Here is a 22,042-nt window from a genome sequence, read left to right on the forward strand (position 1 = left end):
ATGGCAGAAGACAAAATTTAAGGAAAAAGCATGAAACGAAATCAGAGCAAGGAATGCCAGTAGCACCCACTTCTAGTTATTGCTGCCTTCTTCCTATTGTCTTTACTGCCACTATGTTTCCTTCCCTCTTGTCACTCTCCTTAGACATGGATTTGACATGYTAAGTACTTGATCTACCCTTGGCATATATTAATACTTGTTTTGATAATAGAGACCAGTTTGAATAACAAAAATTACTGAAGTTTGAGTTCTAGTGCAGATGAAAGAAGTAGAAGGACAAGTCAGATGAGAAAAAGTAATATGCAAACAGAACAGACTGGATATTCTTTCTTAACCAACTTAAAATGCATCAGCAATACAAAGAGGTGGGGGGGGGAGCCCCAAATCCAGGAATAACAAATGAAACAAGAACAGGTGAAATGAAACAACAGCTCAAGAAAGGAAGAAGAGAACTGAGAGTAGGTAACTTCAGAGGAGACATTAAAAAAGCTAGAGAATGAAATCTGAAGAAAAAGGAAGAGGAATGAAAATATGGGGAGAGCAGGAAAAAAAAGATTAACAGAAGTTGACTAAAAGCAGCCCTTTTTGACAGGGCTGAACTGTCCGAACAGTGCAAGGGATAGAGCTATCCCCACTCCGAGCTCAGTTTCCTTTGCGCTTCCCCTTATCAGTTTTTAACCTTCCAAAACTTTCAGTTTTCCAAATCCATCTGAGCAAATTCCTACCTAGTGCCACCAAGTCACCAGCAGCTGAAATGATTCTTCTGCTGGTTGTTAGCCAAGTGTTACTGCAAGATTATCAGCATTCCTAACACGTGTGCACACACGCTCCGCACCCCTGCCCCCTAATTTCTTTATGGCTGCTGAAATGCAAAGACACATACCTATATAGAGAGAAAAAATTAAGACAAGAGAGGTGAGATATATGGATAAAATTTAACCTCATATATACACATTTCCCGAAGTTCCAAGAGCGCCTCAGATCTCCGTAGAGGAGCGCTGCTGCAGAGTAAGGCAGTCTTCGTCTGCCCCCAGTGCTTTTACCCATTATGCCATTACCAGTTCATACAACCACACAGTGAGTCAGATTGAGGACACAGTTTGGCTTAAAAGAGCTAGCAAACAAAAAAGTTATCCAACAAACCAAGGTCTCCACAGTCAGTTTTAAGCTAATCTGGTCCCCGTATGACAACAATGGCACCAGGGGCAACACATGGAAATTTGGCTGGAGAGGAGTGAGAAGGGGACCAAGATCAAGAGCAGGGCAGGAGGACATCCGGGGAAGGGAGAGGGCAATGCTGTTAACTTCAGCCTGCTTTAAAAGTGTTTGCAGAACTACAGCATCCAACCAGGTAGCATTTAGTGATCTATTTTTAACTTTCATATTAAGGAATAAATCTTTTAAAGACAACTAATAGCATTCCTAGGGAACATTAACCACAACAGTGTGGAAAAGTAGTATTGACAGCAAGAGAGGAACGGACAGAGAAGTTTCTGCCTCTGTTTGATGTTTAATTCATTGAACTAAGGAAGATCAGAAACCTATCAAATATCAGCTTTTGGTAGGCCCTAAACTCTACCTCTTACCTCACTCATGCAAAGCAGAGGCACTCAGCTTAGAATATGAGAGCTCTCATTATTTCTGTCATTGGTAGAGAGGAATCAGGCACTACAAAAAACTTCAATTGTTTCACTTCTCTGAAGCCTTAATGTTATCGGATCTCTTTGTCAACATGAAAAAAAATGACTTTCTTGAAAATGTTGTTGGAAAAATTTATTTCTGTTTGTGCATTTTCTAAATGCGTATTTCAAAATACTTTAGCCTGATCATCCCTCATCACTAGAACAAAACCGCAGCATCTGGTGTTCATTCTAGCCAGGAAATTCCTGCTTTGGTCTTTATGAAACTGCTGAGACTTGATAATTGATTTGTGAATTCTAGCCTTTTTAAAGAGATATTTTATCAATTTCATCTTAAAACAGAAATTTTAATTAGCAAATTGTTTAAATTCTGTATATGTTAAATCCAGACATTATTCTTTAATTCAAAGTTTCAGAAAATATTGAGTTATATGTAAGTTTCATAATGGTGATTTTTTATTATTTCACAATCAATTAAAAATTTTTAATCAAAATAATACTAAATAGAAAAAAGAACTTAGCAACTCGCAAGTCATCTACTCTTACTGCTTCAAATTTATCAACAGAGCAATTGTGAAAAATATGAGAAAGATTCTGGGCCTAGTACAGATCTTATGCTTCAGACCCTTACTGACCCTTTCTAATTATAAGCACACGAATGTTGACATTTGTAATAACAAGGTTCAGTACATACTCTCTCATTCTTGAAATAGTATGAATCTCATATTAAAAACTATAGGTACTCTGATTCTTGAAATAGTATTAACAATCTCAAATTAAAAACTGACACAACAGTAAGAAGAACATGACATTAAGCCCTAAATGTTTCATGATAGACTAGACAACACAGCAGAAACAGAGCGCTGCTAGAGATGTCTTCCTACTCATTTTTTCTTGTATTTTGGGAAGAAGACTGTGGATGATCAAAGGCCATAACATACAACTACAGAATATGAAGCCACTGAAACTGCATGCAAACTTTACTGGAAGATTATATGAAAAATTTGGTATACTTGGTTATGGTAGGATAGAGATACACGGCTGAGGTACAAGCTTGTGAATCAATAACTGTTGCTCCCTCAGTGAGGGACTCCTGATTAGACACTCACTTCCCGCTCCAGAAGACAGGGAAGGAAGAGATCTTCTCAGAGTTCAAGTCAACAGAGAGTTGGCCAGTTATTTGTTACAGACTGTCATCTCAATCACAAAATGTCATTAAGTAAAGCTAGATTATGTTAGGCATTTGAATATTTTCCCCCAAAATTTGCAGCTGTTGAAGCTGCAAATGGAAGGTTACAGAACTGCAGACAATTGACGCCAAATGTAAACAGAATAATAGGGTATTGCATAAACTACATTTTATTTCACCAGAACTAGGAACCTCTAGGTTAAGGGGTTCTTTCTACACATATTGTAACTTACTATCTTAGGTGCATATACAGCTTTCTAGAGCAAAACTGGCCAGAGTAAAAGTCTTTGCTCTCTTCACAGGCATTTGGAACATTTTCTAACAATATAATATATTGCAGAAGTGTCTAGTTTGCAGCCCTTCACTATCTAAAGTTTCTTTTGGCATTAAGACTTTCCAAGATAATCAATTCCCATCGCAGACAAGCTCAGTATGCCCAGCTGTATTATTTTATGCCCCCCCCAATTGTTATTTTTGTTCTCAGCTCATAACTTTTAGCTGTTTTATTTCCCTTGGTATTCAAATTCATTCTATATACTAGTAGAGCTTCCCCACAAATATAACATTGTTTTCCGAGATCATTAATGAAGAGGTTAAACTAATCTGCACCACTAAGTAGCAATTCAGAATTCTAGCAAGCCATTTCTCTTACCCCTTTCTTCATGGCCTTTCATCCATGTTTTTAATCTTCAGAACCAGGTTAATTTAAATTTGAAGGAAAACAAACAAATGTAGATGCTGCTTTATTTCTTCTCTCCCCTCTCTTAACAAAAGGAAACTCACTCTCTCCTGCCTCAGTTTCCTGAGGAGTTTTAGCTCTCTGTCAACTCACAGCATCTTAGGCAGAAAGAACACAAGCAAAGCAGAGGTTTGCACAAAGACCTTGCAACTCACACCTTACTATAAACATTAGTTCCACAAATAAACACATACATACACAACCCTTGAATTTTTCCATAGTCTGAATTCTTTCCCCATTTTCCACTTCCAAGTGAAAAATAACCTTTTCTACGCAGATGAAAAAAATATATATACACACCAATTTGTACTTCAAAACCATGTGGTAAAGTACCTGAGAGACCAAATCTCACTTTAAACAATAAAGTGTTACTAATCTGGCACCTTACTAAAGGGATTTTTTTTTCCCCTCATGAGAGTTTCTTTACTTACAAAGGTTATTCTTCACCTCCATCAATACATTCCAAATAAAACACACAGAATTTATTTGGACTTCATAGTTTCTTGGTTTTAATACCTGTATCTATCAACCTGAACAAAGACACATGCAGTGTTGCAAAACATTTTTAATTTCATTTCTCCTGCAGTAAAGGAATTAAGCATTACATTATGCAGTCATAACAGTTTTTTAAGAACAGAATTAGAAAGCTTATTTCAAATATAGATGCTCACAATTATATACTTGGTACATACTGGTACGTGGTAGGCTGTACATCCAAAAGAGCCACAATTTAACACACATAATAATGGCCATTAGTAGGAACAGCTCTAAGTTTAAGAAACCAAAAAGCAAGCTGGTCTGTCAAGCACACAACGAGTATATATTGTTCTACAGGGGCCTGAACAACTGTATGACATCTTTGTACTTTATAAAAGACTGATCTACGATGTTACCAAAACAACTATCTAGTTTTGGCTACTATAAAGTGAAGAAACCGTTCCATCTGGAGCTAGAAAAAAAATCACCTATACTAAAGATGAAAAGTACAATAATATTGATAGTAAAATATCTGTAGACGTTTAAGCTACTTGAAATGGATTTGTACATCAGGGGTGCGTGTGTACACACACACTTGATTCATATATAAGATATGTGTGTATATATATATATATATATATATATATAGCTTAGATAAGAATTTCTTGTTGAAGCCGTTATGGAAATCAGAAGAGTGAAATGAAAATATTTCAGATGTCCAGTACTGATAAGGTGAATCTAAAGACAGAACTGCTTTTTCAGTTGTTTTAACTACCTTAAGAACTAATCCTTTATTAAAAAAAATAATAATAATAATAAAAAATACCTTTTTTCGATTTTGCTCCAATCTTCAACTTTGATGGCCAGGCAATCTGTGTATTTGTTTCTTCCATAATCTGTTAAAAGAAAGTATTTATGCAAAATTAAATTCTTACTATTAAGAGTTCATTTCTGGAAAATGTTTACTGTTTTTAAATCTGTTGACTATTACTACTTTTATATAGCACAAGTCATTAACTTTTGGGGGTTGGCATTTAGAAGAGTTTGTCTGATGACAGGTGGAACTGATTTCTGATGATTCAAGAGAAATCCAAAAAGCAAACCAAGAATGCTGCTCACCAGTTTCCATGAAGTTCAAATGATTGCCACTGGCTACAGCATGCTCTAGGTCCATCTCAGAGGAAATAGAATTTARTGAAAATTCAATGAAAATATTTCTTTAGTTACATGAAAATGCCTTCTAAATAAACCCTATCAAATTTAAGTCAGGTCATTTTGGGTCATCATAAATTAAGATACATCAGGTTGCCTTCAAGGGGTGATTGTTGTTTTGGTTTTAGAGGTCTCTTTGGTTTTTTTCTTTTGTTTTTTTCCTTGCCTCCACTTCACCTGAAGACAGCTCTTCATTCTGAGATACTATCCAGACCTCCAAAATTTTACTTATTGATTCAGCAGGTCAAACACTATCAGATTTCCACTTATCTGATGCAACACAGTGCACAGTTTATTTGTAAATCTCAAGCTATCCAAACAGGGGGAAAAACCCTACACAGATATATATCTATATAGATATGTATACACACATACACACACATAACTTCCTAAAACCATGTATTAATTTGGCTCAATGTAGAGTTATTCTGTTGCCTTCATTTCAGTGAAGAAGTCCACTAGCCATAGGCATATGCCTTTGAAATTCAGTAACAGCACAGAGTTCTGGTTGATCACTAAAACATTTAGTAATAGTAAGGGAGAAGAAACTGAATGACAGACTTCACAGAAGCGGATCAAAATTCAATTCTACAAAATGCCAGGCACATCTACTGAGGCTGAAGAACTTTTGTTATATACTGGGATCTCAAACCAAAGAAACAAGAAAGACCTGATTGTAATAGACCATTAGGAGATTGTTGTAGGACACCAAGAAAATGCATATATTAAAATAAGCAAATCAGTCCTGCGCTGTATCAGGCAAGGCATTTTTAATAAAGATGTTAGAGAAGGCCCCGATGAAATTTCACCCAGAACATTGTTTGGTTCTGCTCACACATGGATGTCATCTTGTACTGTGTCTAGGCCAAGGCTCTTTACTCCTCTAACAATTCCCATGACTTATTATGTAAGAAGTTAAAAGAGATCAGTTTGTTTAGCTTGATTAAATGTCAGTTACAAGGGGGCTTAGCATCCTAGAGCAATTGGGGATGGAAGGAACCTACTTCCTGCACAAAGCAAGACCAACTCTGAGGTTAGGTCAACTTTGCTGAGGGCCTTGTCCTGTCAAGTTCTCACCATCTCCAAGGATGGAGACTCCACCACCTCACTGGGCAATACTTCAGTGTTCAGCCACCCTCACCAAGAAACTCTTCTCATGTCTACTTGGATTTTTTCTTGCTCACACTTTGGCCATTGCCTCTTGCTCTTTTGCTGTGAACTTCCAAGAGGAGTCTGACTCAGTTCTAACTACCCACTGGGTAGCTGAAAACTGCGATGAGAACCCCCCCCTTCACCTGCTCTCCTCCACACTGAGCAAAGCCCTGCTCTCTCACCCTCTCCTTTACATCAAGTGCTCCAGCCCCCTGACCAACTTGACTCGCTCCAGTTTGTTACGGTCTTTCATATGCTGAGGAGACCACATCTGGACAAAGTACTCCATATACAAAAGCTGTATAAGCTCACAAAAGCTGAATAGATGGGAATAATCACTTCCCTTGATCTGCTTGGTCATACTATTTTAGACAGTCTATCTAAAATACTTTCGCCAAAAGAAGGGCAAAAGACTGTTTAACACAGATATTAACAATAAATTTAGCTGAAAATTAGCAGAAAACTAACCAGAAGATTACTTGATCAGTGGAAGAAGGAAAGACGTAGGAAAGGAGGAAGAAAAAGTTTTTTAGGTGCATCTCTCTTGGTAGGACCAGTTCCTTCCTAAATAAAGAACATTTGTACCACTTTGGCAAAAGAACTTAAAATGCACTTGTGCTTAATTATGCTGTTTAATTGCTGTTACAAATGAAAATTAAAAACAAAAAATTGACATTATCAAAAATTTTCAACTCACCAGACAGTGTCAGGGGAAAGGACGGGGAAATAAGCAAGGCAATACATTTTAATATTTATTGTTGTCTGGAACAAGCATAAGCAATAATAAAAGAATATATATTTATACAGTCAAATGTCAAAATAATTAACAAAGTCACTTCCAAGAAAAAGAAGAATACATTAAGAAAACAGCTACAACAGCAATCAATTTTCCAGAGTAGCACAATTCAAGACTAATGCACACATGTCTAAGAACTCCTACATTTTCATCTTTTTCATCCAAATCCCTACTATACCACAACAACTTCTAGATTAGCATATCATGTGGAAAAACTGAAAGTGTCAGTCAGACTTCATTACACTGTATTTTTGACTGGTTTCAGCAACTACAGGATAATAAACTACAGCTGGAATAAGACATTTCCAGAACGGTGAAATTCTACCAGCAACATAAACATTTTTCAGTTTTCCAATCCAGATGTGAAAAAGCTACTTCAGAGAATTCACTTGTGCCTGATACAAAGCTTTGCGCCAAGATTATTCTTAATTGTGCAAAAGACAATGAAATACACAGAAAATAGGAAGGAGTTAGATAAAAGAAGGGAGACATTAAAACAAAAGAATGATGTAGAACTGAGGAAAAAAAACAAGATCCAGCATAAAAGGAACCACAAAAGAAGGCAGAAGAGGACTTAATGTCATTCAARGTAACGTGTATCTCAAACCCTCATCCTCTCAAAGTTTGGAAACTTCTCTCTTAAAGAAATTAAATCCCCCCCCCCCCTTCTCATGCTAATCCAAAGTGAAATTAAAGCCCAGAGAGAGATGCACACACTCTGGGGACCTACAAGAAAGATGCATATGAGATCGTCAAAAGGAGGGAATTAATACTGCAAGTCAATGAGAATTTGTCATCTAATATCCTCAAACTTTGTTGAAAATACAAGGCTAAAAATTTACAACATTAGACCAAAAGGAAGACTCACTTTGGTCACTATAAATACAAATCTGTCACCTATCTTAGGCAGTTAAGCAGAAAGTAATAGTAATAATAATAATAATAAAAAATAAAGTAAATAATAATAAAGTAATAAAAAAAGTGCATTGATTGAAGTACAAAAAAATGCTCACAGAGTGTACTGCCTTTGAAATCTAATCAATAAACTTGAGGATAAATCCCAAATTGATTGCAATCATAGTCTTTTCCACAATTTCAGAAACCACGTATTATACAAAAAAATCACTTTTTGCTGCAGCACTGAATATTTTTCTTTCCCCAGTGAAAAGAATTTCTTTTGCATATACAGCAATCTTGGAGAATTTTGACTGCCTAAAAAGGTTTGCAATGGAAAATAACTTCTGAGAAACTGAGGGTCTCATAGGAACCCTTAAAAGAATTTGAACTGTGTTTCATAAGTCTCACATATACTACAATATCTAAATAGCTCATGAAGTTTCAAGAAAAGAACCAGAACTGCAAAGAGTTGAATTCTGCTTGTTATCAATTACTTTCCTTTTTAACTAATTATTGTTAAAGCAGGAGCATCAAAGCCCAAGGGGAAAATAAATAGCTGAATTTTTACTACAGCCGTTAAGCATTTTAAGCTAAACATGAYCTTGAAAACTATGCCACAGTAAAAGTCTGCATAATATAGATTGCTCTGTTGCATCACCTTCTAGTTCTACTTTACCATTCTAACTCTGACAGTTCTGAGACCCAAAACCAGTCTTATATTTTTTTCTTGAAAAAAAAATTGAAATCGTTCCATAAGAACCCTCAAGTGCACGTTGCAATGGAAAACATTTATTTGGGAAAACTCAGTGTTAAGCCACATATCCTGAAAGCAGCAGTTCTTTCAAATGAAGAAAACAAAAGTGCACTTTACATATGATATATGTATACACCTCTATTTTAACTGTACAAATACTTTCACTACAAAGCATTTAGAAAAATTTCAGCCTTGGGATGAGCGAATCAAAGTTCATGATCATCTAGACCGCAGAACYGCAGCTCTGCTTGGGCTTCCCTTCTCTTCATGTAAAGCAATGGGGTTTATATCAACCAGGGCTCTCCCAGCTTGAAGGAGGGGCTGACTCAAAGAAGCAACATTTGGCAGCACACAGTAAATCTCTGAGAACCTGAGAAATCACGAATTTACACCTTCCCTTCTCTCCCTTCCCCTCCCTCCAACAGAAATTGAGAGATTTATGTAGCTAAAAATATATAAGCTAATCTCAGTGGAGAACATATAGAAGATAACAGAAAATACTGGAAGGTACCATGAAGAGAAATGGGATTGCGCCCTGACTCCAAAAAACTGGCTCCAGCTGCAGGTCATCAGGCCTTCAGGAGAAAATTCAGGTTCTAAGGCAGCTGGAGGAAAAGCTTTTGGCCTCCTTGTATTCCAGCTACTCTGGACATACTGGAAAAAGTTATAGTTTAAATACTCTAGGGGGCTTTTACATTAAGACAGTAAAAAGTCATTTTTCCCTAAATTGTAATTTTTGTTTAGATGTTTTGGATGGAAACTGGAATTCACTGAATGCAAAAAGAAAACCAAAACAACTCCTCAGAAACCCACAAGCATTTTAAAACTTGGAGGAAGTATTTTGAACACATTAGATGAAGAACAACCAACCAGCCAGACCTCTTCTCATTTAGAACAAACATGAAACCAAAGCAGTATGAGTCGCAGTTGGTGAAGGAGCTGCCAGCCTTCGGAGTTAGTGCACCCCAGGCTTTCCTGCCTTAGTTCTCAGTCAGGGTGAGAGGAGAGGCAAGATGGATAAGAGGGACCTGAATGTTTTTGCAACTGCCAGGGGGTTTCTGCAATTTTTTTTTTTTCTTCAACTTTAGCTTTACCCTCTTTTTTGGTGGTGACAAATTAGCTTCCTTGGTTCAATCTTGTTTAACACAACAGAAAACATGTACCATTTTAATATATATAGTACTTAAATGATGAATAATTGTGTATGCTCAAAACCCTATGAACACCAACTTTAAACTCTACTTTTAGAACAGTTGTATGTTTAATCTCAATCTACATTTAGGAATACCAACACCTATTTTCATAAAACTAGGTTTTGTAGATGAAAAGACCTAAAAAACCTAAAAGACCTAAAAAGCAATGAATTTCTACATCCACTGGTGGGCTTTGTTATCAAGGTACTGTTTTGAACAGCTGAGTTCCTGTCTTCAAAAGACTTTTCCTGGGTTTTCCCCTGTGCGTGTTAGAAACAAACAGAAACACCTACATTTAGATCAACAACATCAACAGAAGAGTTTAGACAGTACTTAAGTCATCACCACTTTAGCCCAAAGGGGTACAAATGGCAACACATAGTACAATCCTATTTGGCTCCTAAAAATTTACACACTTAACCTTGCAAGCCAGTGAGGAAGCCACTCTGGTACTATAGGATCAAAACACAACAAAAAAATACTTTTGCACAAAGACAGACTTGGAAGAATTCAGGGGCTTAAAAAGAAATATCCATTTCCATTTTAGGCAATGTAGCCTCTCCAAGGCACACACGTGTCACAGGACGCACCCGACACTTGCTCCTTCCAGGCTTCAACATATGAACTACTGCAGCAGTACCTTATTTTCAGCCATTAAACAATGCCAATGGTGAGACAGCACGTAGCTTCTTTGCTATGTGGAACATTGCAGGGACTACGCTCCATTTCTTAAAAGGAGACTTCAAATCCTGGYAAAAGACCTAGTGATAAAAGCTCAAAGTTTGAAAACTTGTGCAAAATATTTCAGGGGGTGGAGGTGGYGAGCACTAATATTTCAATACAATTCTGGCTATGTTGTAAGCAAGGACCTAAAGTTTCAGTTACAGCAAATGGAGATAATGCAGGTAGCCGACCTCCGCTTTAATTTGGCACCAAGAAGTAAGTTTCAAAGAATTGCCTCCCCAACAAGGGGAACTACCTCCACAATCCACAAGGCGAAAGGCAAACCTCTTAATTTTGGGTATCTCAAATGGCCTGTTCACGTAGACAGAAGGAAAAAAAAAAAAAAAAAAAGCAGCGCACCACAAAGCGTACAATCAAGACAGGGCTCAAACTACCTTCAGAAAGCCTTTAGAGTCAGTGCTAATTCTCAGCTCTATGTTTGCATGTCTTACAAAAAGAGTATTTCCTAATATCAAATCATCTTCCAGCAAGATAAAAGGCATGTCCAAATAAGATGCAACATTTGCAAGCGGCATGAAGTTTAAAACTGAAAGAAGTTTGAGGTAATGCAAACCTAACAAGTCCAGGGAAAAACAAAAATGGGAAAAAGGAGAAAAACTACTCTGAATCAAAAAAAAAATTTTTTTTTTGAAATGAAAAGACAAAATACAGATAGCTGAACTCGCACATTAGCCAAAAAAAATATTTGCAAGGATCAAGTTCTAACTCAAGCAGATATTGGAGAGGAACTGAAAACACAGGATAGACTCTGCTCGTTTGTATTCTGCGTGCACACCTCCGTGTGAGGACACCTCCAGAGAATTATTCCTGGCAACGTTACCATCTTGAACTTCAGACACAAATGCATCCGCAACTTCAAGATGACTCCTAGTCTCCATTTTAACATAGCATCAATAAATATCCCTTTCTCTACCGTCAAAAAAACAACTACAAAACTCACAGAGCCAGAAACAAGTGCCTCCCAGTATATACATGTATGGTTAAAATTCCTGAAAAGAAGAAAAATTCAAGCATGAAGGTAGGAAAGGGATTGGGAAAGACAGAGGACTGAACAATATTATATACATAAAGGTGATGATAATAGAAATAGACAGACTTGTTTGGTAATCCTGTTTTGAACTTGAATCTCCACCAGGTTAAAAACACTGTAATTAGTGTTCTTTATGGATTACCATAGCTTGCTATGTTCACGGAGGAGTATGTATACTCAAGATAAACATTTCATAAACGACTGCTGAAAGAAAGGTGACTGACTGTTTAGTTACATAACTATGTCCATACCCATTTTTAATTTCTGTTTTCTGGGAACCATTTTCCCCGAACCTCAAAAAATCGTTGTATCCATTTTACAGGAGAGTAAGACCCAAAGGTGAAAGCTGCTGTGCAAAACAGCAAAGCCAAAAATGAAGTCCAGAAGTAGCAATAGTATAAGAAAAAGCAGTAATATGGTAATGGCCTTTCAAAACTTGACAAGTACGCTTTTCTGTAAGCAAGAAATTTCAATGGCATGATAGCTTTGCTGTTATAAAAATTAAGACTCTTTATGCAGGTCCAAAACACTGTCAAACAGTTGTTCACTAACACTTGTAGGTGGAGAAACCCAGCCAAGCATTATGTTTATGTTCTACTAAGCTACGCAGCCAGAAACGAAGACTCCTGCCATTAATATCCACCCGCGCGTCCCTCAACACACCCGATCGCTGAATTCTAAAGGGCAGCTCTTTGCTTTTCTAAAAGGACATTTTAATTGCTTAATTATTCACAGGAAACACATTGTATAAAGGATAAAATGAAAGACGCTTAAGCAAAAAATCACAATGGCAGTTGAGAATATTAAAATGAATCAACTAAGAAAGCTTCGTAGGAATGGTTTCAAAGGATAAACAAGGCAAGCTTTAAGAGCACAATGACTGCAGGAAGTCTGATTTTTTTTTTTTTTAAAGCTAAAAAATATCGCAAAGCCAGGTGCCTTACAAAAAGTGTAAGCAAAACGTGATAGTACTGTACTGTCATCTATCATGGGATAGAGATTTTTAAGCACTGGGTTTCTTCCAAATATTTACTGAATTATTCTTCAGGATATAAAATTAATTCAGTAGTTAACTGAAAATACTATGAGGGAAATCAATTCAGAGTAGTCTAAGCATATTTGTTTTACCATAAGATAAACATCATCCTCATATTTTATGCCTGTTAATTCTCCTTTACACCTAAAACAACCTTAAATAAATGGTGAAATTGAGTAGCTGAGATAAAACTGAGATTTAATACTATCTTAATCTCAGCAACAACTGCAGAATGGCTTGTGAACAGACACATATGTTCATTTGAAGTTAGATCCAGATCCTTACCCACCATCATTAAAAAATACACAAAAGCTGCCTGTGATACCAAAATTTTCTTCTAAAATGTCTAGTTTAAGTGCTCCAAATGCTTCAGCTCAATGGAATAGCCACAAAGTGAACTGAGAACTCAACAGGTGCTTCTAAAGCAAGTTGAAGATGAAAATCATAAGCTTAAATGTTGAATACAGGTTTAAGAACCACAATGAAATTTGGTACATTTAAAAATTTGGAGTTTCAGTTGATTAGTGAATTTGTTACAATCTTAACAAAGACATTCTTTGAAAGAAAGAGACATCAACAAAATAAGTTCATCAGAAATAGTCAGTTTTGCTGTAAAAAGTGCTTGTAGTTAACAAAGCAAAAGTACCAGAATAAAGGGATTAAGAATTGAATTTAGGAAGTCTCAGAAAAATAAAGAGCTAAAATTCAGTATTGTGGGTTTTGCTCATTATAACTTTATAACATTCAAATGAGAATTTTACTTTTGTAAGTGTATGACTAACACTATCCATCTAATGCAGTGTTGGCTGACTGGATGCCTAGTAAAAAACCCACAGAACAGTCAAGTCTCAAAATATTTTGTTTCACAGGCATAAAATGCTCATCTTAGAACTTCTCTGAAAATAGAAGATGTGTTAGTTTAGAGCAGTGAAGGTCCCTTGGTATACACACATTAATACCAGTATAAACAGGTTTACTGCTATAGTTTATTCTAAACATGCAGAACAGTTTGCATAAAATCAGAAAAATGCTTTCAGAAAAAGCAGGACAGCACCTGAGCTAAAGGGTCACAGCAGGCAAGTAAAAATCTAAATGAGCTGATGCTTATTCTTCTAATGCGGAGATGGTAAAGTAGCAATATCTGCAAAGCAAGATGACTAATTCCTGAACAAGAGTTTTGGCAGCAGGAACAGAGCGCAATGGGTGTAGCTGTTACCAGAAGGAGTATTTTATTTAACGGTTGGGGGGAAAACAGGGATGGGAATGGAGAACAAGACACAAAAGGAATTGTGTAAAGTAACCCAGTTATCCAGGCTGTGGACTCAGCCTCTAACATTGGTTATGCCAGAGTACGTGTTTGAGATGCCAGACCCAGAACACATCAATGGCAGGGGATCAAGGACCACCGCGTCTGGCAAGGAAATAGGGGGATGTAAGAAGTTAACAAAAGGAGATGACAAAACTTAGCCCAAAGCTAAGTGCAAGAAAGTGCAAATATGTAGTTCTGCAAGTCTGGCTTGCATTTTGGGTATAGTAAGGAATTCCTACCCCAACAATCCCACCACTCCCATTTATTTAAATTAGGGCTCTATTTTTCCTAACATTTCATGAGAAAGTTCTTTTAAAAATATGTTTGGAACAAGTTTTGCAAGGAAGATTTTTGCAATCAACTGAATTCATTACAAAGCATTGCTAATAATTTTACTGTAATAATTCTATAAACATTAGCAAAATACAAATTGCACAAACTCATTCTAAATAAAAATTGAAACAAAGACAAGCAAGAAAAATAGTATTTTAGCTTTCAAACACCACATCTGCAGAGTCCCCAAAGGGAAAGCAGATACTCTGCAACTAATCAAAACAAAAGCACCCAGAGACTTTTTGGTTGGTTGGTTTTGATGTTTTTGTTGTTTATTTTTTTGTTTTTTAGTGCAACAGACTCTCGGCTATAGAAAAATTTGCTAGTTGGTCTACATATGAACTTCAAAACTAGGAGTTCACTGTTTACATTAGATCTATGTCCCTGAAAGAAAGCAGTAAAACTATCTGACTCCACAGTATTGATGCTACCTTTGAGTAAAAGCAAAGGGATATTTCTGAACACCAGTAGTACTAGAGAGTTTGTGTTCTTGTGCAGAAAAAGCATCTCCAACAGACTGGAGACACAGTGAGAATTTAAACTATAAAATCTAGGAACCATTTCTGTAAGTTCCTTCTTCATTGAGGCTGCCTAGACTAATTATGTTTAAATGTAAACATAAAATATGCAGCAAAACCATATACAGGTGAGGAAAAACACTGATGTCCAATTGCATAAGTCTCTCTATAGGAAGGAACAATATGAAAAATGTGGCATCCCTCAGGTGCAAGGAGGTGAATGCCTGCATCTCTCGCAGGGAGCGGAGCAGGAGGAGATCTTTTTATTTTCCCACTGTCAGAAACCCAAACACATTTTTACCAAGTATCTGTACATAACAACTTGGCTAGGCCTTATCCTATAACCCTACCCGTCTAGGAAAAGGGTAATAAAAAAAGATTTTATAGACTATCATATGGGATATCCCATATGGATAAAGTTCAGTATTGATACAAACTGATTTATTTCATGCTTTGATTGGAAGTCATTCAGTGCTTCAGTACTGCAGGAATCTGATCTTTACATATGTAAGTAGTATATTTTTGTTAAATTGATTCATTTTTAATTTTAGATTAAGCTTTAGTAAATGCCAAGGTAACTTTACCAAAAAACTGAGCATTTCAAAAATTTCTAGCTAATCTAGAATCAGGTACAGAAATGTGTCATAAAAAAAACACGCTTCTATTTCCAACACACATTTCTACATAGTTTCATGCCAAACTAAGCAAAGTACTAAAAAAAAAAAGTAGCTTTCCTTTAACTTCTCATGTTGAATAATTTTGTGGTTTAGATGAACAGACTGAGACTTATATAAAAAAGCAAGCATGTTGTTGAAAAAGACTATTCCAAAATAATGCTCAAGAAACTTAACATCGTCACTAACTACCTATTCATACCTATTGTTTGAACAGTTACATTACCAAGAATTAAGGCAAGCATGTGCAGGACAAAGACATACTAAAACTAAAATCAGATGACTAATACTACAGGCAATGTATTTATTTAGACATAGTTTTGGTCAATGGCCATCAACTGACAATACTTCAAAAAGCCAATTAACATATTAGAATTAAGGGCAATAAAGGCAGCAGTGTAAACAAAATCAGTTTTACAACTCAAAATTTTAGATTATAAATAAAAGCTCTAAATTAGGAAAAACAGAATTGGGGAACATTACATACATGGATATGGCTTTGGAATTTGTGTCATTCCCTTTCCATTAGGATATTTTTAGTGCAGAGAGAAAGGCAAAGGGTGCAAGAATACATGCATGAACACTTTTTTGTTTGTTTTTATTGTTTTTTTAAACTAAACTTTCACTTTACCTTATATGCCCTGGGAAAGAATATTCTTAAAACAGAGGTCGTCTTTAAGCATGCAAGTATTGCAGTATTATTGCTGCATCTAAAAGCTGCACTAAGTGAACCTTTTGCAACAATAAAAGTCAGAACTTTGTACCTAGTTTACAAATACAGCAAATGAAATTAAGATGGAGAAGATTAAGGATCAAATGTCCATTCCTTTAGAGAAACATTAAAGCCCTTCCTTCACTTGACTTTAATGTTTTGTTAGCCCTGAATGAAAGTATTAATAAATCAGTGGTTGCAGGTAATGTTTTTATTGCAAATAAATGACTGGAGGTATGGTCCAAATGTGAAAGGATTATCTAAGAACATGCAAAAATGGTATCTATTGTGTACAGCACTAATGAATTCTTGGCAAGTAGCAGAAAAACAGGGAAAGTTTATCTGAGAAAGAAGTTACTTAACACTGAAGCCTGTTAGAAACTGATACCTAGCTAACTCATCACTCTAAGCAGAATAAGCAAAACAGGCAGTCTCCTGAATGAGGAATCCAGTGTATGTTATCAATTTGTAACATTCCCATACTCACCTCCTCTTTCCCCATTTTATTTCAGAGGGAGAGGAAAGAGTACAAGCATTTCAGAGGACCGATCTCTCTATTTTAATAAACCATTTCGCTTTCAGAGTGAAAAGGATTAACCACCACAACTAAGACTGCTGTGACAAATTATTCCTTCTCTAACTGTTGCTGTAAGATGCAAGAGAGTCTTGCAGATAACATTAAGTATAGCAGTGAGGTGGCATAAAAGGAGACTTCAGCATCAAGTAAAACTATATGATTCATTCAGAATTCAGTATGAGCCCTAAGCAGTGAAGTAGAGAGCGACTCGCTTAGTAAAGGGAGCTAAATCCGCCCACTGTTTCTGTTCTGGCCCAGGGACTTATTCCCAGCAACCGCAGTGGGGAGTCACCAATTCCAGGACTTCCACATGTGGTGGGCACTCCAAGGAGCAGGTCTATTGGAGAACTTTGACAGCTTTCATACCACAGAAACTCTCAAGATTGTCTCCATTACATCAGAAACTATAAAACATTTTAAAGATGATTTAAAGAGATCCTCGTAATTACTGYATTCCCATAACGATTGCTATACCAGAGATACAGTAAGCGCAGTTCTCCACAAGAATGAAGTCTTCCCAGCACTTAGTGTGACTGAACTAAGCAAAACTTTAAGTAAGCATTCTCAATTTACCCTTTTAGAGACGCCAATCCAATCTAAATAGTCTTCTCCTTTACACTGGGTGTGGTTTTGCTAAAAGCGAGACAAGAGTCTTGATCTCACAATTTCTCAATGTTGACAACTACTGAAGTTCTTTCAACTCTAACCCATATTGGCATCTCTAAGCAGTTGCCTTCTCTTCCCAGGAAGAGGAAGCTAGATGTAAATCAGAAGCTCATGCTCACATTCCCATCACTGACTAGCACAGTTGGGTGTTTCAAGCAAATTCTGGAAGTGTATGGGCCTAATATATCCTTGTCACATACTATGAACATAACTTTACATCAAGAGTTTATTTTAATGCCAGGCATTTACTGATCTCTATGCAGGAAAATGGAAGGCGTGGAACCAGTTTCTGCAGTTCACAAACTGCTCCTGTCGTTGAATTTGATACAAAACCCACAACAAAGTATAAATAAGCATGCATCCATCATGTTCATCCAGCAAAACAAATAGCACTGAAAGAAGCCAACAGCTGAGCTGCTGCCATCAGAAAGAAGAATATAGCCTTAGGAAAACCAAATTACAGCTATGCAGTTTGAGAGAAGTCATGGATGAAGACACATGGAAAGCTCTTCAAAAGTTACTATGGAACATGGATTATAATCAGCCTGAGACATCTTAGTCTCAGGTCAATGATTAATATTTATGCCTAAAAGTGCACTGAGCCATTCAAATTTGGAGCTTTACCTACATATTTCGTGTTTAGAGATTAGAAAGGAAGAAAGACCAACTTTCAGCCTGACCTACTGTGGACAGAACAATATACCTCATTTGGTTAAGTCTGGATTTGTATCAAGATATACAATGTATACGTAAAGGTGTTTATGTATATACAAATGCTATATCAATGTAATTCAGTTTTTCAAAAGTTACAAGGTTTGCCCCATGTCAGCCCAACAAATGTTTTGAAAAATGTTACATGTGAGTGAAAATAGAGGATGTTGCAAACAGGGTTTCCTTCCCACCTTCGTTGCTGACACTCAAACAAATAAAAGGTAATGTACATTCATTAAGAACTACTGCATATGGAAGAGGAACTTTACAGAAAGGCGAAAGATTCAGTGAGATACACCTACTGTTTATTTATTCAAATTGAAAACATTTTTTTTTTCCTCATCTCTTATGGCTACTGTTTTTTCCAACCTCTGTATTGGAAAAACAGACAACTTTAACAGATGGTTCCACCAAATATTGCTTCCAAAAGGGCATCAATAGCTTTTAAAGCACTATTCATATAATGAAATAAGAAGCTACTGGTGAAATTTGTGTTACATACAATGCCAGGAAGAAAAAGGAGAAGAGAACCCTAGTCTTCCTTTACATGCATGAGACTATTACAATCAACAGATGAGATTTGGGTACATACATCTAACATTTTCCATTTGCATCTTTACATTCCCAATGCTTCCAGGCATGATTATATTTCCTTTACTGTATAACACAGCCTATAGTGAAGACACAAGCATAAGCATTTAAACACACATTTTACCTAAGTCCAGTGATAGCTTAAAAATCCTGAATATCTGCAACTGTGTAAAAGAATACTAGTTTCTACAAATACCATTTCTCTGTTAAAAAAAAAAAAAGCAAAACACCCACCCACACCTTGAACATTCAGAAACAATAAATCCCATAAGCACAAATTTACAATTGTCTGGTAGTATGTTGCGGCATTCCACAAAGCCAGATTCTCCAAACTGCAACTCTTGAAAGCCAGGAAAGAGAGCTGAGGAGCTCATTCAGAAACACTCCAAAAACATGACTGACATGTGCATGACTAACACATGCACATGCTGAAGAGCTTACATCTGACTTAGAGTCAAGCACTTGGAACAAACACCACCCTACCTTTTGCACATGTAGTTCCATCTAACCCCACACARCATTCCCATGGCTAAGGTAAGAAGTTTCAAAAGGGAAGGTCATCATTAGCACCAAGATTTGCAAGTGTTAAAAATAAAATAAAAATTAAAAAGGAGAGATGAGGCAAGAGCTAAAAGCAAATGGAAACGATGCACTGAATTCCCCTCTGTCCACACAACCGTCATCTGTTTTGGATTATAAACTTTTCAGGGCAGAGACCCACCACTTTCTTACATTTACATAAAAGTGCCCTGCATATCTATAGTGCTACATAAATTATATGCTCCTTGGAACAATGTCTTGGCTTTGTCTGGGAAGGGCCTTGCTTGCCTATGAGGCATGAACCAGATGTTATGGAACTCAATGGAAAAATTCCACCATCAACTGAAAATGGACTTTGGATCAAGAACAAGCAATAATTTTATATTATGTATTACTCTGATGGAATAAATTAGGACAATAATATATACAGCAGGGTCCATAAGGATCTTTTACTTAAGATAATATGTAACACAACAGCAAAGCGATCCATGCTTATTTAAGATTACCTGTCACAGAACTGCAGAGCAGTGAGCTCTGGAGAGAAAGCCATCACATTATATACCTATTTATTGTTAGAACATTAGCATCTTCCAGGGGTTATGAAAGATCCACGTTAGACCACCTTAGGGTTCTTCGGGAGGGTAGGTGGGATGGAAGCAGTACTAACAAAATATTCAAAGACAGTATGCTCAAGTTCTTCAACTTTTTTAAAGTGACACTACAGAAAAACAGGCAATGGCTGTTTTTCCACTTTCTTATATTTAATTCAGGGGAAGAGGAAGTGGCGCTTCACCACTTGATTCTTTGCCCCCATGACAGTGTGGAAATGGTAGCTCAATTTACCCACTGTAGCCAAGAACTGACCGAAGAACAGTGGCTTATTCTCTAATTCCACTAGCAATAGCAGAACATACCCTTGTTTCTGCTAAAATGCTCTGTGAAGTAATGCATTTAAAACTGTTATTAACTCTCAAAAGTTAGGAGTTGATAGGAGCAGTTCACATCCACTGATAGTCTGCTTGATGATAACAACAGAAAACAGTACGGCTTACTCACATATTTGCAGGCCAGTGAAAGACTTCTTAGCACCAGAAACCTCGTACTAACGTAAGAGAATTCATTCTTTAAAACCACGATTGGTTCATTAGCTGATACCACGTACGGCATCACAACCCCGGGCAGTCCCTGACTGGAAGGCCTGTTGACGGGTACAAGCAAGTCACGAGCAAGTCCTGCGCCTCCTGTGGTGGAGCCACCGAYCCGAGGAGTGCTGCCTCCCCTCATCCAAGCACCCACCTGCGAGGCCACCAGCAAGCCATCAGCCCTGTCTCGCTCCCACCGCAGCCGGCCTCTTCTCTCCTCCTCCTCCTCYGTGACCCTCCTGACATACAGGATGGCCTGCCTGAATCTCTGCCTCATTTCAGCATTTGTATGAGAAAGCCTTCCATCCCACACCCCGCTTCCAGCCCAGGGTAACTTCAGCACGCTGTTTGAGGGCAGTTTGTCGGAAAGTGTCACATGCACTGCGCTGCAAAGCTCTTGGGCAAATGACACCCTCAGCTCTCCATGTTGCTCTTGAACGATGCACTTCTTCTTGCCATGCCACACGCAAGTCTATGCCAACACAGCTCCGAGAAAGCCTCCTTCTAAAGACTATTTTTAAAATGCATTTAGTGTAGCTTCAAAGTCATGCTAAGTTTCTGAAAGCATCCTGCCACCTTGGTTTGCAATGTGTTTCTAATGCCACAAATCCTCCTCCTCACTACACAGCCTGAAACACATGAAGAGATTCCTCACTGTACCGCCAGAAACTCTGCCCCGTTCACTTCACACGAGAAAGGAAAAAGCTTAACCCTGACTAAAGGAAACTGCGCAGACAGAGACAGTGAGTAAGCTATGAGCAACTGTCCAAAAATTTTTTTTTTTTTTTGAAAAGAAAACTTGCAAAGACGATCGTTTCCATCTGTTTTTATTAGCTGTAGTATGGTGTGTATGTACACAGAAACTGTAGTCATCTAAAAATAAGCTACCGAGTTGATTCGACACTAGAAAGAACGCTAGCCAAAGTGAAGCAACTTTAACCCACCACAGCATCCAAGTCATACCTACATAGTAATTATGCAGATATATGACATAATGTCAGTATAGGCAGATGACACACACTTATTACCAGTATGTTAAGTAGAGAACTCTTATTCACACGCTTAAGTGTTTTAGCACACTTCGTTTTCCTATTAAACTTCTATTTCCTATTAAACAGTATTTTTTGCTATAATATCAACCACTACATAATTGCTGTAAGGTACACTATACTTACAGTAAATACAATAATCAAGTAGCCAGTTACACATATCAAATACATAATCCACTCAGCCACACAGACAGGAAGCATTTTGTGTTTAACTTCAAGACTTATAAGCTGTTTTATTCAGGTGTGAGAAAATGTGTTATAACTAAATGATGTGCTGAAGTATGCATTACTAAAACTTAACTTTGTTGCAGCAAGTGGAAAAAAGTCTCATGCATTTTGATGAAATCCTAAGGAAGAAAAA

The 22,042-nt window shown here is 37.0% G+C and overlaps 1 protein-coding gene across 1 annotated transcript in view; it reads right to left on the reverse strand.

Moving 5' to 3' along the window:
* Window positions 1-22,042, reverse strand: part of BICC1 (BicC family RNA binding protein 1) — a 115,394-nt gene that overhangs the window by 58,920 nt on the left and 34,432 nt on the right. Inside the window, exon 3 of the mRNA XM_026069993.1 lies at window positions 4,872-4,941. Within this exon, the coding sequence (XP_025925778.1) occupies window positions 4,872-4,941 (70 nt within the window). The remainder of the gene's footprint in view (window positions 1-4,871; window positions 4,942-22,042) is intronic.

This window comes from Apteryx rowi, unplaced genomic scaffold, assembly GCF_003343035.1.
Source record: "Apteryx rowi isolate R43461 unplaced genomic scaffold, aptRow1 scaffold_30, whole genome shotgun sequence".
In the NCBI taxonomy this organism is placed as follows: Eukaryota; Metazoa; Chordata; class Aves; order Apterygiformes; family Apterygidae; genus Apteryx; species Apteryx rowi.